This window comes from Heloderma suspectum, chromosome 1 (assembly GCF_057233095.1).
Source record: "Heloderma suspectum isolate Gila_16-S chromosome 1, 16-S_ref, whole genome shotgun sequence".
Lineage (NCBI taxonomy): Eukaryota > Metazoa > Chordata > Lepidosauria > Squamata > Helodermatidae > Heloderma > Heloderma suspectum.
Genome location: NC_139458.1, coordinates 187,223,463 through 187,250,424, shown reverse-complemented (window position 1 = coordinate 187,250,424; position 26,962 = coordinate 187,223,463). Strand labels below are relative to the sequence as shown.

General features: G+C 41.8%; 1 protein-coding gene across 1 annotated transcript in view; it reads right to left on the bottom strand.

Moving 5' to 3' along the window:
- Positions 1 to 395: 395 nt before the first annotated feature.
- METAP1D (methionyl aminopeptidase type 1D, mitochondrial) overlaps positions 396 to 26,962 on the bottom strand; it is a 100,609-nt gene continuing 74,042 nt past the window's right edge. The window contains exons 6-10 of the mRNA XM_084812842.1: positions 22,551 to 22,714; positions 5,003 to 5,100; positions 2,701 to 2,748; positions 1,379 to 1,457; positions 396 to 1,170 (exon numbers count right to left, since the gene is read on the bottom strand). Of these exons, the coding sequence (XP_084668968.1) occupies positions 1,092 to 1,170; positions 1,379 to 1,457; positions 2,701 to 2,748; positions 5,003 to 5,100; positions 22,551 to 22,714 (468 nt within the window). The 3' untranslated portion in view covers positions 396 to 1,091. The remainder of the gene's footprint in view (positions 1,171 to 1,378; positions 1,458 to 2,700; positions 2,749 to 5,002; positions 5,101 to 22,550; positions 22,715 to 26,962) is intronic.

Sequence of the window (26,962 nt, the reverse complement as noted above, 5' to 3'; positions counted from 1 at the left end):
CTTCCTTCTTCTTAGGACTCACTCAGCTTGGGATTTGGGGCAGCTGGAGAGTTGATTCTTAGCCGGGGAGATCAGAGAACAGCCCCTCCCTCTTCCTAAATCCAACCCAAGTCCGAGAAGCTGAGGTTGTCCATCTGGGATCGGAAAGAAGCCCTTAAAACACACACACACACACACCCCGTTTTGCAATCTCTCTAAAACAAAAACCAAGCTATGTTTATAAGAACCAACAAAGACTAAAACAACAACGAAAGGCAAACTGTGAATCACTCTCAAATATCTGGCCTATCGATCTGACATTTCCTAGATCGCTCCTAAAAACTCATGCCTGCTATTTGAAAGCAACGGAACTAAATGCGCAGATAAAAGTATGTGACTATTGCAGTGAGGACGGATTTACAAGAACAAGATGCCTGTTTTATTTGATCTTTAAATAACTTCGGACACCAGTTTTTCCTGGCGTGCCTGCATAGAGCTATATGGCTAACGTCAAAAGCCAGAAACACACAAAAGGAGGAACAAACCCTGGGAGAGGAAATGCAGTCCCAGCGCTTAGATCTCAACACACCCGCAACGCCACACTTCTAGGGAGTGAACAGAGGTAGGAATTATCATCGGGGAAGGTTACATGCTTTGCCCAAACGGCCTTGAGTTCAATCAAAGAGAGGTAAAATACAATCTAAAAGCATGGAGGGGGAATTCGTGCTACTGTTCAGCTCTTCACAGGAAACGTCCGTGTTGTCTCGGTTCGTCAACTGCATTTAAGAAAGTGACATCGAATATGTCTTCGCCCAACATGAGCACCCACTGGAAGAAAAGGTGAGATGGCGATTTCTTCCTCCTCCTCCTCTCCGTCCTTAGGGATACTTTCGCAAGGCTACTTTCCTCTGGCCCCACACAAGATTTCATCCAACTGGTCCAGTCCATAACGGGGCCATTGACAAATCAGTGTCTGTCTGGATGCCGTGTGAATCTCTCCTGTTGAGCTCCGGTCATCACGGTCTCCCCCAAGTTACTACAAGAAGCATCTTTCTCCCACTTCTTTGCTGGATCTCTGTAAGTCCTCCACGCCACGCGTTTCCAGCCGGCTCTCAAGTTTCTTCTGCCGCTTGGGTCAGGATTTCTGCTCCTCTTGAAGTAATTACAATGGTATGCTCGAACTGGGCCGATCTGAAATATACATACGGTAATTAGCAAAGGGCCAAAGGTGACCCAGAAGGGGAGGCGCGTTTATTTTTATTTTTTAGGGAAAGGAATAAAAAAAATAGAACCACCCAGCAACATAACTGCAGTTCTTCGCTGTTGTCCCTGATGAGTTCAACAGTTGGGTAAAATCTGAAAACCTGTTTAAAGTAATAACAACAATAGTAATAGGCACCTTTTATTGTCCAAGGACACTGCAGTCCATTTGTCCCTCAGGATTCTAAATTCAGAAGATCCTTCCATTATTATTGGCTCTGTTGTAACAAAATAAAACAAAATGAAATACAGAGTTTGTACACTGGCCTACAAGCTCCACTTGTCTGGCCCTAAAAAGCCTCAACTTGCCCAAGTAAAACCCGCGGTCCTCAGTTTTGCCCAGTGGCCCCCTAAAAAAAACCAGCCGCTGAACTGCAAAGGAGAAAGTGGCAACCTCCAGCTTGAACTTGGGCGTCTTCTGTTTTTAAAGACTGAAGAAGGGCATTTTAATCAAGCCTTAATTGAGATCCCCATGGATCATAACAACCAAAGCGCCAGCCGCTTTCCTCCAAACAGCAGACAGGATGAAAATATTTGAATTTTTTAGAGCAGGCTTTAAAATGTTCATTAAATCAGCAAAACAACAATTTTCTTATTTTCCTCTAATTGCTGCGCCATTTAGGCATGCCGTGAGTGAGGAATACATTTTTTTCCACCCCCTTATAAGCGCCCTATGATTGGTATTTAGCACGTTCAATCTTCCAGGCAAGGGCTGCTGACTGGCTACTCGGAACGCAACACAGCCAAAACCAGAGAACAGCAGCTCCCGGACGCCAATAAAGGGCGTAATCGTTCCCAGAAACCTAGGTGGTGGTGAACATTGCATTTGGGCTGGAGGGGGAGAGAACAGGCTTTAGATTGTCCTCTTGCTGCAAACACAGCTCCCCAAAAACGTTTTTGTTGTCAAAGCGCGGCTCAAATATGTCATTAAGATCGATTGAGACATTTGCAGCTTTTTCTTCCCCTTCTTTCCTCGCTAGATTACTACTTGAGAGGATTTTGTTCTAACTCCAAAGGATCTACTCCACAGGGCTGTCGTGAGGATAAACTCACATCTAAACACAGGTCATGCGTCCTAAATGGATGACTTACTTAAGTCTCATTCGTTTCAATGAGTCTACTGCAAGTAGGTTTTATTTTACCCACAGTGCTTTAGAACTTATTCTGAAGAATAAAATGTTAATAGTCCTAGGCCCCAATTGAACTACAACATTTGTGACCCTGTTACAACTAACATTAACTAACTCGGGTCTAAGATTGGGGGCAGGGGGTGGGGAGAGAGATTAAAAAGAATAAATAAAATGTATACAACCTTATTAGTTCCTGGGATGGGGGGTGGAGATGAAATCCAAACAGGAATATTATTATACCTTTATTAGGCAAAACTGTTCCGTGATTTTTAGTACATCCTAATAAAGGTATTCTGATATTGCTCCCGTTTCAGTACAAAGCATAACTAACCTATTGTGAACGCCATCCTCTCTTGCATCAACAAATCATTTTCATTCTCTACAAAACAAAACAAAAAGATGTATTATTTTTTAATTGCGAAGGGAAAAACACACACAATTCTTCGAAGGACCGCAGGTAATGGACTTTCTCTTGTGTATTCAAGGGACCCGTTGACAGTATCAGTGGCCAAAAACAAATCCACCCCTTCTTCAAAGTGAACCAAGACACCAAGAATTATTCCTCCGCACGCAGCTAATTATTTGGAATTCAAGACAATACAGATGAATTTCAGGCTGCCTTTGCCTCAGCCCTGGATCGCTGTCAGTTCTGCTTGTCTCTCAATGTCCCGTTAAGGGTTCTGAGTTTTATCAGTGAGAGGGGCGGAAATCATCCCGGAGAAAATACACTGGTAGTTCAATGCTATTCATGTCTACTCAGATGTAAGCTCCACTGAGTCCAAGAGGGGTTATTCCTAAGTAGGTGAGTCTAGGATTGCAACCATAGGCTGTGAATTTTTAAAATGAAACGTTTTAGAAAAAGTAAAAGGAAGAACATTGGATTTAAGTTTTTTTTAATGATTAGCCAATGGCAACTTTTCATTCTCCTAAGCAAAGCAAGACTGAGATGTTTCTGAATTATCAGAAGGTGTTAACATCTGAATTCTCCTTCTGCATCTTTATTTGGAAATAAGTACTTCCCAGTAGAAGTATAAAAAAGCTTGTTATAACTGCTTTGCCCCCCCCCCGTGTTTTTTTTGGGGGGTGCAGATGCAGGGGGCTACCGCCGGTCCCCCTCTAAATGTTCCTTTCTGTCCCAGTCCTTTGCTTCAAAGTCCCTGTGCAGTGAAAAGTGTGAGGTGAAGTTCTTGTCAGGGGCTGCCTTTTATTATTAATAATAATGAGCGTGAGCATCATTTGTTCCTGCACAAAGATTACTCCCATTCTGAGAGAGGAAACAAGGCAAAGGAAGTGGATGTCGTTTAGTGTCAAAGGGAAGCTGGAACTTCTGATCTTGCTTATTCCACTATTGCTATTGGCAATCGCTCAAACTCTCACTCAGCTGACAGCCAGTCCTGTGTGTTCCTTCCTCAGTTAACCTCAAAAGTTAATAGAACAGCAATAGCTGTAGACAGAGATATCTTCTTGGAGAAGAGCCCAGATCCTAAACCCTCTTATTTGTCAATAGGGAATTACTGGGAAACCAGAAGAGCTCAGTCCCATCTCCCCTAATTTCAGAGCACCTGTTTAGCAGCACAAATATAATGAGGGCTGCGGCACCTCAACACTGAAAGGGTCTGTGGTGGCATGGACTTTTGGAGGCAACAGCTTGCTTCGGTAGATGCAGCGGGGAGAAGTTCTTCAGCCTGACACACCAGGAGATAACTGTTTGAGGCCCCAACGTTCAAGAACGTATCTGCAGAACTTGCAGCTAATTTACCCACACATATATACTCCATTTGATATGTTACCCTGCCACAGCTCTCAGTTCAAAAAGCAAACCTCCATTAAAAATAATTGTGTTGGAAGCAGCATAAAAGCTGGGGGGGAGGGGAATGTTTCAGCTGTGATAGTTGCTTCACTTCTCAAAAGTTATCGCTTGATGCTGTGGTCGCCAGGTGAGGAACAGGTATGAGTAAACCCTCCCCACCAGCATACTTGGCATAGAAGGTGGGAATAGTAAAGCTGAACTGAGGACTGTATAGGTAGGTAGGTAGGTAGGTAGGTAGACAGAATTATTTTAAAGGCAGTAGAACTGTAAGGAGGTAAGGACCACCCCATGCCTCAATCCACATTTCATACACTTTTCAGGAGGTTGCAAGTACTGTTGGCCCATGATCTTGCAACCTATCTAAATTACTAGTCACCTCATGAAACACACACACACACACACACCAGCAAACAACCCAAGTCATTCCAGCCATGGTTTTCCCTCTGGTCTAAAAACTCATGGCCATGCATGCTGCTTAACAAGATGTCTGTAGTGGGATAGTCAGCAGTTGGGGGTGGGAGGAGAAGAGCAAACAAAAAATAATCCTGGAATCTGTCAGGATATTAATACATCAGGCTTTTGGTTTATAAATTATAATTTTTTCCCTAGTGCCTTTCCATTCACATGCAGAATGTGACAACTGTTTCAAAGAAATGACAAGCTCAGACTTCAGCGCTGTATCTTAGACTTAGACTATTCCTTCCCCCACCGCCAGCTGGCGTTTTTTTTTATCATGAGGTGGGTACATCCCCTTTGTTGCTAGATGGAATTGTAATCCACAATACCTAAATGCAAGTATCACGTTAAGGAGAGAGCTTCTTACCATGATGCCAGACTTCAGGGTGGCCGTGGAAATAAGATCCTATCCCATGCCCAACAAAGTAGGGGCAGACCCGAAAATCATTCTGACGGGCTATATGGCTTTAAAGGAGATCAAAAGTGAAAATAGGTCACAGAGTAAAAGACACTCCAGAATTCAGAGAAGGCATTAAACATTGGAACATTTCAGATCCACACATTTTTTGGTCAATGAAACCACTAAATAAATAAATAAATAAATAAATAAATGACTTTCGCTGTTTTAAGTAAAAGTAACTGTTGTTAAGTTCCAAAGTTGGTTACAATAAGCTCTTTTGAGTAACATTACATTTTTCACACAGGAACATTGCTGAGGACTGGTTTCCTGGCAATATTTTGGCGGCAGAGAAGATACCACTGCAATCAAAGACTTCTTTAAAAAATTGAGACTTTGTCACCTAGAGTGGCTGGATACTTCCCAAGCGCTTACCTATGAAACAGTGAACACGGCCTTTCAAAGGTCACTGACACACATAAGGATCTCTTTCCCAGAAAGAGATGGGAAGTGGTAGCTCCCGTTTCTCTATAGGGCTTCGGGAAGATAACACATGAATCTGAATTTCAGAGGGTTATCCCGCTACTCAACAATCAGATACACTTTTAAAAACAAAGCTGCATTTGTTAGGGAACTAAATAAGCAGGTGATGCGTTAACGCTCCACCAAGCACCCGATCAGCCTGAATCTTGGTGCGAAGCTGAAAAATGACACACAGAGTTGTTTGTTTTAGGAACATGGGCATAGGTTGATAGAGACGTCAGGAAGAGGATGATGTTGCAGCACTCATGGTCTCCATTATAGTCTGGGGCCGCAAATGTACTTGATAGCCTCTATATGATGCTGCCTCACACCAAGTCAGGACCACTGGCCCATTTAGCTCAGTAGTGTCTTCTGTGACTAGGGGTGGCCTTCCAGGGTCTGCTGATCTCCCTTTACCTGGAGCTGCTGCTGACTGAACTTGCGACTCTGCGTGCAAAGCGGCTGCTTTACAAAGTAGCCGTTGCCCCCCCCACACACACACACAAAACTTAAGAAGAGTCAATCTGATATTAATAAAACCCAAATTGTCACTTTCCTTTAAAGCAACTATGCATTGGATGACTGAACAATTCCTCCATCAGATGCTGGTGTTTCCATGCATCTGGATAGAAACACACTACAGTGCCATACTGCAGTCTCCAATTGCCAATACGGGCAGGGTCTCTATAAAATGTTATATTCCATCCCAAGGATGACACTCCAAATGGCCTTCTCAGTGGCTGCTCCCAGCCTGTGGAATTCCTTGCCAAGGGAAGCTAGGTTGGCCCCCTATTTGCTGTCCTTCTGCTGGCAGGCAAAGACATTTTTATTCAAGCAGACCTTGTTTGGTAGGAAGGCAGGGTATCAATTAAGTAAATTAATAATAATGAAGAGTTGCTTGTTTTAGAGCCCTGCCATCTACTTAGCCAAGATTGAATGAGAAGTTAATATAGATCAAAAAGTCAACACTGGCTCACAGTAGTGCATATTTGTACAGACTAATTATTTACACAGGTGAACTATACAGGAAAGATCTTAATGTCCTTGATAGCCATGATAGTAATGTCCCTGATAGCCATGATAGCGCGGTCACTGAACTTGAGCCGGACATCCTCGAGAGTGAAGTCAAGTGGGCCTTAGGAAGCATTAGTAACAACAAAGCTAGTGGAGATGACAGTATTCCAGCTGAGCTATTTAAGATCCTAAAAGATGATGCTGTTAAAGTGCTGCACTCAATATGCCAACAAATCTGGAACACTCAACAATGGCCACAAGACTGGAAAAGGTCAGTTTACTTTCCAATTCCAAAGAAGGGCAACGCCAAAGAGTGTTCAAACTACCGCACAATTGCGCTCATTTCACATGCCAGCAAGGTGATGCTCAAAATCCTACAAGCTAGGCTTCAGCAGTATGCGAACCGAGAACTAGCGGAAGTACAAGCTGGGTTTCGAAGAGGCAGAGGAACTAGAGATCAAATTGCCAACATTCGCTGCATCATGGAGAAAGCAAGAGAATTCCAGAAAAACATCTATTTCTGCTTCATTGACTACGCTAAAGCCTTTGATTGTGTGGATCACAACAAACTGTGGCAAATTCTTAAAGTGATGGGAGTACCAGACCACCTTACCTGTCTCCTGAGAAACCTGTACGAGGGTCAAGAAGCAACAGTAAGAACCGGACATGGAACAACCGAGTGGTTCAAAATTGGGAAAGGAGTACGACAAGGCTGCATATTGTCACCCTGCTTATTTAACTTATATGCAGAGTACATCATGAGAAATGCCGGGTTGGATGAATCAGAGGTCGGAATTAAGATTGCTGGGAGAATTATCAACAACCTCCGATATGCAGACGATACCACCCTAATGGCAGAAAGTGAAGAGGATCTCAAGAGCCTCTTGTTGAGGGTGAAAGAGGAGAGTGCAAAAGCTGGTTTGAAACTCAACATTCAAAAAACGAGGATCATGGCATCTGGCCCCATCACTTCCTGGCATATAGAAGGGGAAGAAATGGAAGCAGTGACAGATTTTACTTTCTTGGGCTCCAAGATCACCGCAGATGGTGACTGTAGCCATGAAATTAAAAGACGCTTGCTCCTTGGGAGGAAAGCTATGGCAAACCTAGACAGCATAGTAAGAAGCAGAGACATCACCTTGCCAACAAAGGTCCGTCTAATCAAAGCTATGGTTTTCCCAGTAGTAATGTATGGCTGTGAGAGCTGGACTATAAGGAAGGCTGAGCGCCGAAGAATTGATGCTTTCGAACTGTGGTGCTGGAGAAGACTCTTACGAGTCCCCTGGACTGCAAGGAGGTCAAATCAGTCCATCCTAAAGGAAATCAACCCTGAGTGCTCATTGGAAGGACAGATACTGAAGCTGAAGCTCAAATATTTTGGCCACCTAATGCGAAGAGAAAACTCTCTGGAAAAGACCCTGATGCTGGGAAAGACTGAAGGCAAAAGGAGAAGGGGACGGCAGAGGATGAGATGGCTAGATAGCATCACCGATGCAATGAATATGAACCTGAGCACACTCCGGGAGAGTGCGCAGGACAGGAAGGCCTGGCGTGCTATGGTCCATGGGGTCACGAAGAGTCGGACACGACTGAACGACTGAACAACAATGATTTGTTAACGGCCTTGAGTTCTTGCGCTACCATAGCTTTAGACAGAATGAACACCCTTATGATCCTCAGTGATTTTTAACAGTGGACACATTAGGGTGACCTTCTGTTGTCCAGAATAACAGGTTGATAGTATAAGGAAGTAGTAACTTTGGCAACAGTTGCCAATTGTAGATAAAAATTTAAAAGATGCAGGAATCTTGCAAGTGAAAGACACCACACCACAAGTTCGCAGATTTAAATTGGCATTAGAATATAAACAAAATGTTGCAGTATATCATCACCCCATAAACAGGGTGGGCAACTTGTGGCCCTTCAGATGTTGTTGGACTACAACTCCCGTCAGCCTAGCCAGCATAGCGAATGGTTGGAGTCCAACAACATCTGCAGGGACACAAGTTGCCCACCCTTGTCCTAACAGCGATGCTTTTGGTCAGGGCTCCAGCCAGCTAGCCATGCCTTTCTCCAGGAGAGTAAGCTGTTCGAAGCGCAAGCAAATCAATTCACTCCCTGCCCCCACTTCAGTTTTCCTGTTTTCTTTTCCATCTGACACTCAACATTCTTCAGCTCCTGCTATCCACTGAGCATGCCCAGTTCTCATTGGACTGCTGGTGGTGGTGGGGTCCCCCTTTGGATTATTTATTTTTTAAAAATAAACTTCTGCAAACTTCAGGGTTCATCGAGCCTACCAATTCCTCCTGTTTCTCAGTAACCCCATTTTGGCTCCATTTCTGTCAGCATAACTAAGTTTGCTGTTAGAGGGCTTGATTAATCACTGTTAAATATACTTCTACATTTCCAAACTCCCATAGGTTGCAGGTTGCTGCCATGATTGACAGAAGACACACATTCAAGGCAGATGTCTTAAATCAGGAGTCCATCTAGGAATTTAATAACACCATCACAACTTAAAGGGAACCACATGAAAGGCAAGTTAATTGGAGGAAGGGTCCCACTTATTCCAATTCCTGCTCCACGAGATATGAATTGCACCAACATGGAAATAGGGGTGGTTGTTACTGCTTCTTACTTGTTGAATGAGCACAGTAACATCGTGTATACGAGAAACTAAATGCACAAGAAACTACCGTCATAAATGTGAGACAGATTAGTGTGGAAATGCTGCTATTACATCTCTTAATGGAGTAGCCTTCATCTGATTCCTGCATTGAGCAGGGGGTTGGACTAGATGGTTTTGAAGACCCCTTCCAACCCTACTATTCTATATGATTCTATGATTCCATGAAGCATCAGCTGGCATGAGATTCATTTATTCAACAGAAGTCCAAGTTTTGAGCCATTTAAAAAGTCTACATTCAAAAGGTTGAATAGTTCAATTTCAAAAAGACCAGCCTACTTGCCTATGAGGTTAGGAGATTATTCCTGCCTCCATGTCTATTTACACACAGCTTTGTCACATCTGGCCACTTATTTGCCCCATTGCTCAAGAACATACTGCCACTACAGCAGTGCTGCCGGCACCAGGAATGACACTGCAGTGATGAAAAGTGGAAGAGTGGAGAACTAGGTCAATCACTTTTAATGATGCTCACAGATAACACCTTGAATGGATTTTTTTTGAACAGGTCCTATAGATTAGCTACTGCTTGCCTACCACACCAACAAAAATCTTTAGCTATTACAGCATTTTGTTTGATTCTGGAGCACAACAGAGTATAGATCTCAAATGTGTGATAGCTCTTTATAGATCTCCTAAATACTCACAGGGAGTTAAGTAATGACACAAAGAAACAGGAACACGGAAGGTAAAAGATTTTTTTAAAGCCTTGATAGGATTGGAGAGGATTTTAACACATTGTTTCACTGAAGACCCCAAAGGAACGAAAGAATGAAAAGGAGCCAGAAAGTTAACTGTCTTCTCACCACAAGAAGATGAGGCAAAAGAGACAGGAACAAGCAACTGTGTTGTCTGTCTTCTTCCTACTTATCTTGAGATGCTAAGGGAGGCTGTCTTTTTTGGGCTTGTTCTAAAGCAGCAACATAGGATTTTCCAAAAATGTAAGGAATTTAAAATATTTATCTATATATAATTAGAGATAAAAAATTAGTGTATAGGTTTTGCTTGGTTTAAATGTAAGTATATTACTAAAATCAAAGTAGAGTCATCACTGCCTCTCATCAAATGATCTAAGAAAGTAAATGGGAATTCCATTCATTTGGACAGTTTCTAATGCATGTCTGAAATCTAATGTCCATTTAGTTCCAGTGGGAATGTTATACTGACTTGAGATCACTATTGGGTGCAATATTGCAAAACACTAACTGGTGGTACAAGGTGACAACAGTCTGCGAAACACAGGTTATCTAAACATTTGAAACAATATCGTATATTACAAATATCTACATCACATTGTTTTTGGCAGTGAAGCCTCAGAAACAGATTGGCTGAGCTAGCACGAGGACCTACAATGGTGTGTGTGTGTGTGTGCGTGTGTGTCTGTGTTTTACAATAGTTCCTGCTACGTTGAGCTCCCTGTTTGCAATCCAGCTTTTGTGAAGGATGGGAAGGTTGTCAGTTTGACTGTGATTAAAACCTCACACTGGAAAGGAGTAGCTTTGTGTGGCAGGTTGAGGTAGCTAAGCTAGGAGACAGGAGATCCAGAGCTGATGGAAAGGTATACACAAGCAGAGTAGGAAATGAACTGACTTAAGGGTGAGGGAAGGGGAAGCCAGCATGAAGAAATGGGCAGAGGAGGTATGAAACTGAGGGGAGAGGGAGCTCTGGAGAAATTTCACAGCACTTAACATCAGGATAGGTTTACAATGGGGTGGGAGGGAGAGGAGAAGACATTCAGGAGTGTTAGGAGCTGGCCAAGAGACACAGGATGGCTAAAGGATGTAGGCAAAGCAGGGACCTGGAGATATAATGGATAAAGGAAGGCCCAAAGAGAAAAGAGGGTAGCCTACAACCCAACACCAAGTGTAGGGAAAGAAGGGAAGTGGAAATATAAGAAAAGTTTGGAGGCCTAGGAGCCAAAGGTAGCTAGATCTAGACTCTAGGCTACGGCTGCCCTGAACTTTGGGGGACAAACATTTCTGGAGCAAAAAGGAAGCGGGGGGGTCTTCAAAAGTTTACTCCAGTTTATTCCTCTTCAATGCCCCTTTTGACAGTTGTTTCAGCACGATTAAAAAACAAATTCTTCTTGGCAGGAAGCATTTATCCTCACTCTGAATAGGCCTTCTGACAATGACACATATGATCATGTAGCTAAATCTGACTGGCTGTCACAAAGCCAAATCAGAGGGAGGGCAATGTGCAAACATGTTTGCAGCTCTCCCAACCATTGCCAAAATATCATAGAATAGCAGGGTTGGAAGGGGCCTATAAGACCATTGGGTCCAATCCCCCCATCGAGTCCAACCCCTGTTGGACTTGATGGGGGACACTTTTCATGGATGTGTGTGTGTGGAAGGTTCAAAATGTTGTCCCCTTTACACATGGTACTAATCTAGATTACGACAGGCCTGCTGTACCTTTTAATAGTAAGGTAAGGGATCTTCTGCGAGCTGTAACACTGCAGTATTGTGACTTAGAAAGCTGAACTGGGTAACAAGGGTCAAGAAATGGTGGCACTGAATTTCATGTATTAATTTAATCAGCCAGTTCTTTGGCTGCAGGTCTCTAGTCTAGTTTATATGCTAACAGAGACGTGAAAGCCAACTGTAGAGACATGAATAAGGTTTCAAACCAAAGTGTACAACATGTAGATTTACAGAAGAAAAATAGTGATTTGTCAGTTTGCAAACCAATTCAGAAACATCCAAAATGAAACATACACACACACACACACACACCTGGGGCAAATGATGGTTACTGGTGTTGAAACCTCCCTACTTATCATAACGACAGCCCATGAATTAGATAAGCCATGGGCTGGCTGTCAGAGATGAGCGGGAGAGAGCGCTTCCACTTTTATTTCACAACCCACAATTGGGTCCTTCGTAAGTTGTTGAGTGTGATGTCCGAACCTGGACTGATGGGTTGTTTAGCAGTTAACCCACCGGCAGACCATGGGTTTGTCCAGCTGCAAGATGTCCAGCTTTATTTTGTTAAGTCTTCTGCCCTGCCACTGGCTGACTTTCTGTGGTGTTACAGAATGAGTATAGCCATTTAGATGTCTAAGAAACTAATCTGCCAGTACAAAAGGCCTATGGATGGGGCTGCATTGAGTTGGTGGGACTAGGTGCAGAAATACAAGGAGGCATTATTATTGTATTGGTGATTAGCTATTAGGCTGAGTGTTCAAACAGTGTGGGGTGTTTGCGTGCGAGTGAGGGTAAAAAAGGGGTTTCTGATGAGGGCCTGTGAATGGACAATGGGAACAGAGAAGGTACCTTCAATATACATCCACCAATATTCACACATCTCCATGTCATTAACACAATTTCAATTTGCTGTTGTCATTTCATAGACATTTGGTGAACATTCTATTTGTTTTCAATAATTGTTTCTGCTGGAAGATTTCTTAGAAGAGTCTTTTACTGCAGTGCATCTAGGATGTGATCCACAACATTTAAGTCAGCACACCTGAACTCAATGTCAAATGGCACTAAGCCATTTTAAACTGTTTGTGGAATGCACGGAAACAGGTAGCAGGGCCTCCTTCATTCCAAGATCTCCCACTTGAAACTTCATGTTGCTCCGTTCTTTATAGTTCTTAAATCATCCTCACAACAGGTGGGTCATTCATATTTCTGACAAAGTAACCCATTCATGGCTCAGCAGAGATATGAATGTAGGTTCTCCAAAGCCCAAGAGTAACAACACACAGTCTGCTGGACCACACAACTGCCACTAAGGGCTTGCCTGCTTTACAAGTCTATTGTGGGTCAGCAGTGAGCAGAAGTTAATGTAGAAATAATCAGACCAGCAGTGTGGTGCACTTCTGAGCTGTAGATCTCACTGAGCATCTATGCTGACAATAGATTGGTATCTGGCTAAGCGAAGTCTCATGCTGTGTTACTGTACGGCAAATTACACCTGATTGAAGAGGGACAAATTTCCCCTCTTTGGCTAACCATTCTATAAAAATGTTGTATGGCCATAAATCCCAGCAACTGGAACTCAGGGTGTCATCCCTGTCTGCTTTTTCCTGTTAGAAAGATGAGATCTGACTCATCATTTTCTACTACTGTAGTTTGTACAAGTTCAGTTCCAACAGCTTATTCAAGTTTATCCCAAATCAGTTAATTTGGAGTGCTTGGATTTAAACAAATCTTCTTCTGTGCACTGATTTTCTGTGCACTGATCCTGGAAGGCCAGGATCTCTTCTCGATCATCCCAGAGTGCAGGACACGGAATAATGGGCTCAAGTGACAGGAAGCCAGATTCCGGCTGAACATCAGGAAAAACTTCCTGACTGTTAGAGCTATACGACAATGGAACCAATGACCTAGGGAGGTGGTGGGCTCTCCCACACTGGAGGCATTCAAGACGAGGCTGGACAGCCATCTGTCAGGGATGCTCTGACTTGGATTCCTGCATTGAGCAGGGGGTTGGACTCGATGGCCTTGTAGGCCCCTTCCAACCCTACTATTCTATGATTTGAGACAAAAGATACAACAACTTTAATTGCTTTGGATCAGGCTGACCAACACACATGGGCTTCTACTAGTCTGTCTTGTACTTGCAGAACTGCAATATGAAAGCTTAGGGTTGCTAGCGGATATCATCAACACAGAGAAATCAGATGGATGTACACAACCTTTACACAGAAACAGCACTGTAAAATTGCATCCATACATGGTACAAGATTTTTAAACCCCCCTCAAACGGTACCTTTGCTTACTCTGAACTTGCAGTTTGGACAACACTGCTGCCAAAAACGGGGGTGATGCTACCACAACCAAACGGAAAAAAAACAGTATGTAGAAAATGAACACTGGGCACGTTACAGCCATGATCTAACCCCACTATGCTTGCGCTCAATAATGAGAATTCCTATAGGCCTCTCCAGAGCCCTGTTTCTACTCTACCTCCCTAGAAAAGAGCCAGAGCTACGTGCACCAATCAGAGAGGGAGGATACATGAGGATATGGGGGGCATAAACAGCCCCCACTCATTTTCTGTAATATTCTTGTACATAGACTATTAAAAGGTGGGGAGAGGGAGAGAACAGGGCTCCATGGAGCCCTATAGGAATCCATCTTCAGGCACTGCATCCGTGATGGGACTTGATCATTCCCAGTAAACACACCCTGGTTAATCTTCCTAACACCCTTGGCAGCTATGACCATGAATCTACTACCATCAATTTTATAACAGAAAATACATTATCATCACTTTTTTGACAACTTTGTCCCAATAAAAGTTATCTTAAGCAGGATAGTATCAGCAGTTCTTTGTCTACTGTGAACAAGCAAGACTAAATAACAACACAATAGGCTCAACCTGCAGTTGAAATAAATATTAAATTCCATCAACTGTTCCAATAATTATTCACACAGAGTTTGATCCCGGAGCTACCTGCCCTGGATAGATGAGCTCTGCTCACCGAAGCTGCCTCTGCCTTATTTTGGGGGATCCCATCTGCTCCCACACTATAGGTCACCCCATTCAGCAGGGTCCCCCAATCCTCTTTAGAGCACTTGCAGTGGACTGAAGGAGCTGCCATGGGCTGGAGTAGCTGAAGAAGTCCACTTCCGCTGACCCAGCTGCATGCATCTCAATTTGGATCCAACCCACTGCCCAATTTCTAAAATGAGAGATGCTGGGGCTGCAGCCTGCCTGAAGCCTCAACCTGTGCTCTGATAGCTGTTTCTTCTAAACCCAGATGTTCCTGCCCCACCAAGGGAGAGAACTGTTATTACTCTAGACAAGCTCAAAGGCATGTTCTTTCCTTATTAATTTTACAGGATTGAGTCCTAACTTTGAAAGCAAGGTTCTGTGAGCTATACCATGTTTCAGATTAAAGCCTGGATGTTGCCTTTAGTAATCTCGGTTTACCGTGTGCATGCGTGTGTGTGTATGAAAATTAATTATTGATCATCTTAATATATCAGTTTACAAAGTGGTTTACAAAATAGAATGTAAAGGAGCTAAGTTTGTTCTTGTTTATTTTAAACTGGCAAGAAATGTAGAAATTTAAACAGCAGCATTCCTAAAGCTGGGTAGCAAGGCGACTTGGCTGGTTTCTCTAGGAAAGATGCCCTATGATACTGAAAGTGCTGCGCTCTGGACACCACAAGGTCAAATTTCATTAAAAGACAGCTTGGAGCAAGGTCTCCCCTGAAAACATCAGGGTCCAGAGAGATTTGTAGGCCAGGAGATGCTCCTGCAGACTGATATGTCAGTAGATAAACAGTTGACATCCAGTTTCATAGAATCAAAGGGTTGGGGCATCAGGTCCACTTCTCTGTCAAAAGTTGGAATCTTATCTAAAATTGTCTTAGTGCAAATATCTTTGCACCCAGAGCTTTAGTAGCAAGGACCATTTATATGAACCTGGAAGCAACCATTGGAGCTTATTTCACAACCAAATGCTATTTGAGGACTTAGCACAACCAAATGCTATTCAGCCTGGGCTTTAATGATGGAGATGACACCACATCCTTAAGACAATCTGCTCTGCTTATAGACAGAAAGTCCTTATTAATGTCCAGTCTAAATATTTTCCAAGGAGCTATCTGTTAAAGCATACAGACAACAACAAGTAGGTTTCTGCTGCAATTCCCCTCCACTTAGGACTCTGCAGTCCGAGAAGTTCCTTACAAATAGCTCAGCCAAAGAATTTGGCTTTTTTGTGCTGCCAGGGCAATACAAGGCCCTTTGAAACAATGCTCTGCTATCCTTGTCTTGCATGGTGCTTAGTTACCCACCCCACCCCCATATTTCAGGTTCTAGAATAGAGGCTGAAAACAATTTATTTGTCCAAGACCAACTGGTAAGACGATGGCTGGATGAGGAACCAGAACCCAAATTTCCCAATTCAAAACCCAACACTTTATATATCAAGCTACTAGGCATCTGTTAGTGGGCATGTAAAAACCAGCATTTAAAGATGATTTTAAAAGATGTTACTGGAGAGTTAATTTAGCAAAGCTTTCCACAGGACACTTTGAAACCAGGTGCTACCCATCTGGCACCTCTGTAGCTCTGGGTTCTACACGTAAGTGACAGCAAGGAGAAGGGATTGAAAAAGGAAGTGAAAGGCCGGCCCCCCATGTTCAAGATCCAGGAAAAGGAAAGTGACAGCGAGCGTAATACTCATAGAAACTTGGGCAAGACAGACAGACAGAAGTTGGACAAGAACTTTTAAAAATGTTCCCCTTGGGATGATGCCATGGTCTTGAAGCTCAATTGGCAGAAAAGCTATATGGTAAAAAGCAAACGTCTCTCTTCCTTTATGCAGAACCTCATGTGATCCTAGTGAAAGTTCACAATGTGAGTGACAAATTCACTTAGGGTAAAACTTTGGAAAGAGATGCTGAATCACAATTACCTCCTCTTCTTTTCTTGGTTGAACTGCAAAGTAGCTGCTACAAGGAGGTCAATTAAGCTGGGTTAGAAATTGTGTGTGGCCTTGGAGAATACAGATAGATCTCATCCTCTGATGATCTTATGGGCTCACTCAGTGTCTTTCCAACTGAGTGCCCTACTATTGTGGGGCAAATATTGAGAAGGGAGAAGAGAGAACCTGTAAGAAATTGATTTGACCCCTTTGGATGAGGAAGACGTTTCTTCTGAAGAAAAGAATGCAAAAGGACAATTTAATTGTGCACATAATACAACTCTCCCATGCAACCATACCACCTCAAGACATGCAGTGGGGTTGCTTTTGTGAAAGCACTTTTGTAGCAAAATTGCATAGCATGTTACATATAGGCTAGAAGCCTTCTTTCTAACGTGCCAGTTTTACACATGGGGGTAGGAAGCTTTAATATTTGCCACACACACACACCCCTAATTCTGAGATGGTACAGTATGATATCACTTTCTGCAGGCTTAAATGGCCTGTGGCTTATGAAAATAATAGTTCTTACACAGAGGTACATCAGAATGCATACTATTTTACTTAGCCTCAACATGGAGCCTAGTTTAGCCTGCTATCCTTTTGGAAATAGCCATGATGTGAACCACAGCCTTGTTGGCAGTACGTTTTCCCTGCAGGTAAGGAACAACTTGGGGGCCGCGGTGGCTTAGTGGTTAAGATGCTGAACTGCAGACTGGAAGGTCAGCAAGATAGCAGTTCGAGACCCAAGTGCTGCGTGACGGAGTGAGCTCCCATCTTCAGTCCCAGCTCCTGCCAACCCAGCAGTTCAAAAGCAAGAAATTGCAAGTAGATAAATAGGTACCGCTTCGGCGGGAAAGGTAACAGCGTTCCGTGCACCTCGGTGTTCAGTCATGCCGGCCACATGACCACGGAAGCGTCTTCGGAGAGCGCTGGCTCTTCGGCTTAGAAATGGAGATGAGCACCACACCCTAGAGTCGGACACAACTGGTTGGGGACACCTTTACCTTACCTTAAGGAACAACTTGAGGCATACGTGAACCTCATCAAACTCGCTTACTCTGCACTGCAAATATCTTGCAATCTTTGTTCCAGCTCACACAGTACATTTTCTGTCCATATGAACAGTCCCAAGGTTGCTCAGGTACATGCTCACATGAAGTAATGGCATATGAACTGCATCTGCGATCATGGAGTTCACAGAAGCTCCTGTGATTGCACCAAATGGAAAAAAATTGTCATGAAGCAGATTATATCCATGAACCAACCATTCACAAATCACATTTCTTCATGGAAGTGCATACCTGGGAAAGATCAGGACTTCTCATGTGGACCACCCCCAACACACACACACACACGCACACGAGTGTGCAAACTGGCTCTGGAGTGGTGTTACAACACTAAAATGGAAGGGGAAGATACCCCAGCTTCAGTTTACCCATGCCCACATGGCTATACTAGGATTTCTGTATATGGACATCTGTCTTTTGTCGGTATAGCCCACAGTTCCTCGTAAAGCTTTGTTTTCAGCCCTATCTTTTTATCCCTCACAAAAGGTGACATTTGCAGAAATTCTTCTTCTTCTTCTTCTTCTTCTTCTTCTTCTTCTTCTTTATATTTTGTGTAATTGTATATCTCTGCTGATTTGCTAGATAAGCATTACTAATTTTTGTGTTGGGGGAACAACACACAAAAACCATTTTTTAAAGTGGTGGTTGGGAAGATACTTATTTGAAAACAAACAAGATCATAACTGTATATTGCAAAATCACATAAATCACAAGAAAGTTAACACAAGGTGGGGGAAAGAAGGATCAGGATGGTGATGGGAAACCAAGCCAAGGCTACACATCTTTATAGAGCAATCCTATAAATGTCTACTCTGTAGTAAGTCCTATTGGGTTCAATGGGATTTACTCCCAGGTAACTGTGTATAGGATTGCAGCCTCAGATAATCAAATACATGAAGACACAGACTTTGTTTCTAATATAGAAGCACTTGAAGGGGGCATATGACAAAATACTATGGTTAGCCACATTAATGGTTAGCAGGATAACAAGACATCTAGGTGCAGCCCATCTTCTGGACATTTATTTTAGATTATTAATTTGTTCAGTTGTAACATATTAGCTTACCCAAATTGGATTACACATTGCTCTCGGGAGGGTGTAAGATATTTTCCTTAAGTAGCAGTCCTAGACTTAAGTTCAGGGATTCCCTCTAATGACAACAAATGATGAAGTATAATTATAAATATTTTTGAAAGCCCACAATTGTGGGCTTTCTCCCTAAAGGTACATTTTAGTTTCAAACTAACACAAATTACTATATTTTTCTTACAATAGTGCTGAACTTTTATTTGCAGTGTTCTATTTCTGAAAGGTAGACATGATGGATTGAAATAAAAGATAATTTATTGCAATGCTTACTTTCAAGTGCAGGGAGAAGCAGTGTAATTGTAATTTACAGTAGCTGTCAAAGAAAATCTATCACAGATGACATTAAAATGACTTATTTTGCCTGAGCCACTTATTGTTTAAATGTGCATAATCTGATAGAAACAGATTTCTTTTTTAAAAGTCTGCCTTTGTATTGTTCTAAGTTAATATCAAAACATATATTTATAAGTTAAAACATTTAGAAACCATTTATTGATACTCTTATCTCAGTAATTTTAACTACAAGATTAAACTTGGCTTGATTTAACTATAACCGTGTTTGCATTTGTCTGGTTCTATGTAACCACTTTCAGGGATCCTGACTCCCTATTTTGGAAACAGCAATTCATACATGATTTAACAAATTTAAAACAAAAATCTTCTAAGATTTTAAATCTTCTAAGATCTTTTTAAAGAACATTCAAACCCAATTATGTTCCCATTACACTTCATCTGAATTCTGGTGATCAACACGAACGGACCGAACAAAGCGTGTTTGGTTTCCTGTGCCTAGGCAATTACTAATCTGCAATATAATTTCTGTAAATATATTCATTTGTTTTATTAGACATACAATAAAATATGGTATGGTTCTTTAAGTTCTAGTCACAGAATTAAATTACATTCTGGATTGCAGAATCCAGTTATACCTATCCTACATATTAACATAATGTTATTTTCAAGACATCCTAAAATATGCTGCACAAACATGCTATGCAGATTTGTAGAACGAAGGAACACATTCACATCTTGACAGGTCTCTCTACTAACACTGGCAAGGCAGAAACCTCTATATTTTCCCCACTGAATTCTGGTTTTCTTCATATGAATATAAAATGACAAACCGTATAGATACAAGGTTGCAATAGGCTGGGGAAATCCTTAGCTATATGAAGATTTAAACAAAACTAGCACATTTAAAGAAGAAATAAAATATCAAGTGGGGGGAAAGCCCAGGTGATCGTGGTCTGTTATTCTGCATGCGACTGTGACTGCAGTCCAATCCAGATTAATTTGCTTTTCAACAGAGCTTTGCATATACATTTACATGCTGTGCAAATACTGACCTCTGCATGAACATTGTAAAAAAAGGAAAAGGAAGGAGAAAAAAAGAAAGAATAAAAAGCAAGCAAGAGATAGACACGGGAGGGACTAATGTCACTTCCAATTCTGCTCTTCTTCTTCTCTCTCTCTCTCTCCCTCTTTTTAAATAACAGCTACAATTAATGTAGTGAATCTAATGAAACACATTATCCTGCATGGAGATTTATCAGATTTTCTGAGTGAATGCTGTACTTTGCTAGCACAGGCTGGAGTTCACCTGCATGTTGGTGTGGCGTGTGGCTCTTTTTTGCAAAGAGTTAAGTCGTACACAAAAAAGGGGGAACAAAGGTCAGCACCCAGTCGCCACTTGAATGTGAGATTTTTCTTTTTATTCCCCTTGATGTATACTAGGCTCTGTGTTATTAGTCTTAATGATGGAAAATTGTAGTGTTGATACAAATCTTTTTTTCAAAGTAGTAGGCGGGAGCTCCATTTGTTAGTAAGTTTTTTTGTGACTAAAAGCCACGGACAGTACATTTATGTAGCAGTAAAAGGCCTAGATGCTCTTTCCATAGCAGAGCTAATTATTCCCACTGTGACCTTCCTGATCTACCCTATTCCTAGTACATCTCATCTGCACGCCTGTTCCTCTGTGTAGATGGTGTCAGAGAATATGAAAAACCCTATAATGAAACCATTTTCATGATGGAGAAAGGCTACTGGAGTTGCACTTGCTACAAAGGGGCTCAATTATATGAGTAATTGTGATAATTTTCTACATTCATAGCCTTCAATGGGGAGGGGGGAAGAATGAGAGCCACAAAGGAAAATTACTTTAACAAGAAAGTACAGAGAGTAAAAATGGAAGAAGAGACAAAAAAAGGGGGGGAGAGAAAAAATAAGCAGGGAGGGGAAAAAGTTGAAAAAATAGATCTGGTAGGGAGGAATAGCAAGACAGGGAGAACAACAGAAATGCTCAAAAAGCCTATGTGCAGCTGTGTTGCACAATTAAATTGAATTTTTTTTCCCCTGCAGTTGATGAATGTGACTACTGCAAATGTGCCTCTGTAGTTAGCTATCATTTGTTGTTCCGTGACAGGAAAAGGATAATTACCTCTCAGAGAGAATCAAAGGCTGACATGCCCTTTAGACACAGCCATGAATGCAGTGCTCGAGAGAATGCTTGAATAAGAATCTCGTCTTCTGTGCCCCCTTCGACTCGAGAATAAATTTTGTTAAAATGCAAGAGCACCACCAGTAAATTTGTTGAACCCTAGGTGTTCAAAAATATGGAGGTGCATCCATCGACTCATCCCATTTGCAAAAATAAAACTACATTTCAAATTCACTTCTATTATATTCACGGACAGTAAGATAGTGAGATATGCATTAAATTTCTTTTCCCAGTAGGGGTCTGATTCAACATTTCCTATGAAAGAACAGAAAGACACTATCCTTTTTCCCCAGGCTAGTTAGCCTATAATTTGAAACTGTCAAAAACACAATTTTATACAAAGTCTTCAATAAAAGCTTCTCAGATATAGCCCAAAGTGGTTTTACTAAAGTTTGATTCAGACTCTGTTACAATATTTTTAAAGCTAGAAATACATCAAACTGATATTTTGCTGCTCTCTTTTCTTATTTCTCTTAAGGTATTTGAAGATTCATACAGGGTGGGAAGGCAGCATCTTCTTAGGATTCTGAGCAATGCATGTTTCATAGCTATCAAGATTCATGCAATTTCCCCCTTGATAGCATTAGTAAATATATTAATGACAAGGCGCAAGATGCAACTTTCAAACAAAACTGTGCAGATAGAGGAAAACATAAACCCGGTAATATGTTTTAATCAACCAGAACATGACTGGCCATTACAGTTGTATCATGCTGCACCAGGATCAATGCCCCCGCCACCCAAAAAAGGCAGAGGGGGACCTCCTAAAGGGAGCTTTCTTGCCTTTATATTTGTATGCATGTTGGTATAAAAAGGGAAGTATTATTCTAGCACTGGGTAATTTTTAAGATCTCTAACAGTTCTTCAATACATTAATACACTCCTTGATGGCATTATTGACCACACAACAAATGTATGAATCCCCGTCTCCAATATTCCTAACACGATTTTATTAAGATAGTCAAAGCAGCCACCAATTATACCTGCAAAGGTAAGACACCAGCCAGTTTTAGAAATGTCTTTGGCTCTTTCCACAGGTATCTCCACTGACCCTGCCTAGTGTAATTTACTTTTTAAAATCCTTTCTTACCCAGGGAACAACATTACAGCCTGGCAGTTCACATAGTGATATCAGACTGAAATGATGGTTCTGAATCATAAAACATGTCATCAGCTTTATACCAAACCAGCAATAACCTTTGTCCCACTTGCCAGCCTTCCCTTTACTTGTCACTATAAGACTTACCTGATTGTGTTTCCAATTACAGAGAAAGGAGTCCCGGGTCTGCAAGCTGCAATTGCTTCATCTCTACATTTCCTGGCAACCTCCACTAACTTTTGACCAGACTCATCCACATTGCCTACTAACATTGTTTCGGAAGTGTCACCATGGTAGCCATTGAAATACACCTAAACACATGCAGAAATGTAGAAGAGACACCTGTGTGTTACAGTCACTCTTAGATGGCACTGTAACTAAAGAACATTCTTTCTTTCTTTCTTTCTTTCTTTCTTTCTTTCTTTCTTTCTTTCATGTGCATTTAAGGTCAACATATATATATATATGAGAGAGCGGGAGAGAGAGAGTGAGAGTGAGCGCAGAATAGAAAATGGAGAGGGGAAGTTAGTAAGTCATGATAACGTGAAAACAGTCAGTGTCAAACAAAATCTCAGGTGCAGATTTTCTTCACAGATGCAAGCTACAAAAGCAAAGGTTGCAAATTAAGGCTATTAAAGGAAAGGTTGCATACTGACGCTATTCAAGTCAATGGGATTTAGCAGTCTGACAGTAAAGAATAAACTTGGAAAACTTGTAAGAAACCCAGAAATCAATGTTGGAAATGCTTAAAACAATGCAGATTATCTTTATGAGAATGACGGGCAAAGGTGAGGCCTGGGAGGGCATAATCCACTGCTTTAGCCAGGCTACATGCTGAAGAATGAGTCCCTGTATTTTACTCTACAGTTTTGAGCTGGGACTGCTATTCCAGGTCATCAGCATAAGTTATGGAGAAACTACGCGCTAAACACAAATTTGAATCCCGTGACTCTTGCACTGAATGTCCTTCCCTTCTTTCTAAAGGTAGGCAAGCTGATGCTCCCCAGATGTTGTTTGACTACAATTCCCATCATCTCTGACCACTGGCCATGCTGGCTGGGGCTGATGGGAGGTGGTCCTCCAAAATCTGGAGGGCACCATGTTGCCTACCCCTGGATTAGACTATGTGGGGCATGTGATGAGTACCAACTACCGGAAGAAAAGGTGATGCCAGAACAGGGTTTATGGGGCTTACAATGCTATGTGTTGTCTCAGTATAAGACAGCACCAATTCTGGATTTTAGGAGAATTTAAAAGATTAACGAAAAACACAGTGGGCTGTCTTTATGCCCTATCTGGACAGTTATTCATTCTAGTTTCAACTTCCCTTTAAAATGTTCTTTCCATTAGTGTTATGTGTGGTATAAATAAAGTACCTGATAGCATATATTGTGTAGAGTATATTGAGTTATAATCATATTTAAAAATTGGATGAAGCCACTGCTAGGGTTAAGCCACTGTTAACTCATGCTTAAATACAACTGCACCATCTTTGATTGAAACCTTTAAAAATAGTACCTATAACCATTTATTCTTACAGAGATTTGTTTACTTTTGTATCTAACTATTGGATTTTTCTTTAATAAGGGGGAAGACTGGTAATGGTGGCAGCATGGACTTGAGATGCTCTCAGACAAACAAAAGCCTTACCTTTGTCACTATGGTATTATCAGCGGGGTTTTATCAGTGACTAAATAGTTTTAAGCGAGAGCACTCTATAGACTTCTCAACAGACATCAATTCCATTTCTAGCATTGTAAAGTCTTACTTTCTGCGATTAAAGAGCTATGCACAATAAGCTACTCCACAGTCTAAGAAAATGTATGTGAGAAGCATTATTTTAATTGGCTATCACTTTCTGAAATGTTTCTTTCTAGGCTTAAGTGGAAACTACTCTTCTGAGACCAAACCTATACAATGCCTAGGATATTCAGTACCTGCTTCCATGAAAGTAGGCCCCATTGTACAGAGTGAAACTTACTTCCAAGTAAATGTCCGCAAGATTCGGCCACTTGCTAAAAACATTAAAGAAAATGTAGACTAGGTGTAATCCAGGGACATTTTGGCATGTCATCTCCCAACGTCAATATGATTTATAGCCTGAGTATATGCATGTTTATTCGGAAATAAGTTCTATTGCATTCAATGGTACATAATCCCAGGTAGTGTAAACCAGTGTAGTGTAGTGGTGAGAGTGACGGACTGGGAGCCGGGAGCCAGTGTAGTGTAGTGGTGAGAGTGACGGACTGGGAGCCGGGAGATCCGGGTTCTAGTCCCCACTTGGCCATGGAAGCTTACTGGGTGACTTTGGGCCAGTCACAGACTCTCAGCCCAACCTACCTCACAGGGTTGTTGTTGTGAGGATACAATGGTGAGGAGGAGGATAATGTAAGCCGCCTTGAGTTCCTTGCAAGAGGGAGAAAGGCGGGGTATAAATGCAATAAATAAATAAATAAATAAACCAGATTGCAGCCATGTAGCCCAAGTGCATCTATACTGACTTGGGAGTAAGTATTACTATACTGAATAGGACATACACCCAGGCAGGTGTCCATGGGATTGTGGTTTAAAGCTTCAATCCTAAGCACACTTACTTACTGGTGAGTAGGCCCCTCTGAATGCTGTAAGAGATGGGTGGGAAGTGGTGGCCCACAGGCAAGGCCTCCGCATCTGCCCCACACTTGCCACTCCTCACCCACCCACACCAATTCAGTTTTTACAAAAGCTTGCTCTGTTGTAGGACTTACTTCTTAGTAAACATGCATAGGGTTCTCTTACTGTAACAACAGTTACAGTAAATAGAATATAATAGTATTCAAAGCATCAGTGCTAAAATTATGATTGTCTATTAAGATAATGGGATCGTCCTACATGATAACTATTAGTTAAGAGATGTAATGTGTTGGTGGCTAGTGAAGTACAAAGAATTGGATTCTATAATTCTTTAAACAATATATAAAGTCCATGTGATTGCAGTAAATGAAACACTTTCAACAGTAGTTTCTATTTCCCCCCACAAATTAATACAGTAAAATATGTTTAGTTTGTTATTTAAAGACAATTTGTACTCACAGAAGAGAATTTACATTTGATAGACAGAAGACAATTATTTAATCATTTTATAGATCTTGTATACAACCATAAACAAATTATTATAGAATGCCATCTACTGTAATTGTCTTTTTTTGGTCCATAATAATTGTTTCTGTCTAAGAAATGGCCCATTAGAAAGGTCAATTAAAAATATTGCCAAGAAAGGCTTCCTCAGACACAATAGATATTAATTATTATAGACCAACAATGTTTACTGGGGTGCTAATCATCATACCAAAAGGAGGATAATCAATAACTGCAGGAAGTAGATATTACTGGACATTTTATTTGCTATTTTAATTTTATAATAGAAGCGCTTTCTGAACAGGGAAAATTTGAAATGAATTTTATGAAATGTTTATATGTAAATATTACTTCAAAAGGAGGGGTGGTGAAACTGGGCTTAACTTAGATCTGGGTATAAAGCTAAATATGAATGTTCAGCCAACAAGGCTTTGCAGGAATAAACATGAAATTAAAACGATTACATCTACAATTTATGGTCAAATATCATTAATTTTACTGAGAAGTAAATGTGTGTGTGGTTGGATCAAAAACTGTCCAGGGTGGGTCCAGAACCATCATTCCACCAGCAGAAGGATACCACTAGAGGAAAGGGACATCCCCATCCTCTCCTCCTCCCTACAGCCCCCCACACTCTCTCCAAATCTGCTTGGGAGGGTCCCCCAACCCTCTCGAGCAGATTTGGAGGTGAGCAGAGAGCTGCAGGAGGCAAGGAGTGGATGCAGAACTCCTGTTCCGCTAGTGGTAGCCATCTGCTGGTAGAATTAAGCTTCTGGATCCAGCCTCAAGACCATAGCATACGGGGGGGGGGGGGGAGAGGTTTAATCTTTTCTTCCCTAGACAACCCCCCCAAGTCCCACCCCCAATGCAGCAATAGGGCTTTCGTACTAGTGCAAACTGCCACAAGGTGATGGGGGCAATTTTGGGGGGTGTTGCAGCTGGGGAGGGAAGGATTAAACCCCCCCTCCCTGTGTCCTCATCCAGATCAGGCCTCATGCTTACTTTTGAGTAAAATAAAATCAGAAAGAGAGCTGCACACTGTGGATTTAACATAACATGTACTTTCAGCCTTACACTCAGATTCCAAGCATGTTTACTCAAGTGCCACTGAATTTAATGAAGTTTACATTCCAGGAAGTAAGGTTATGAGTGCAGCCTTAGAAACCTATAGCGTGGCTGTATGATCCCATGTTCCATTGCCAGAATTCTCTGGATCAGCCTTAAGGGGAAAGACTGGCACAAGGAACAAATGGGCTGGGGGGCAAGGAATTGGTCAAATTGCTGATGGCCCTGTAATGTAGAGTCCCAGAAGGTTTCCATTTCCAAGGCAAATGCAGGTGCTACAGCAACTATATACCTGAGTCAAAGAGAAGGAAAAGTAGGAGCTGGGGACATGGATTGTGGCACTGGCAGGAAACAGGCCCAGCTGCGTTGGTAGGCCC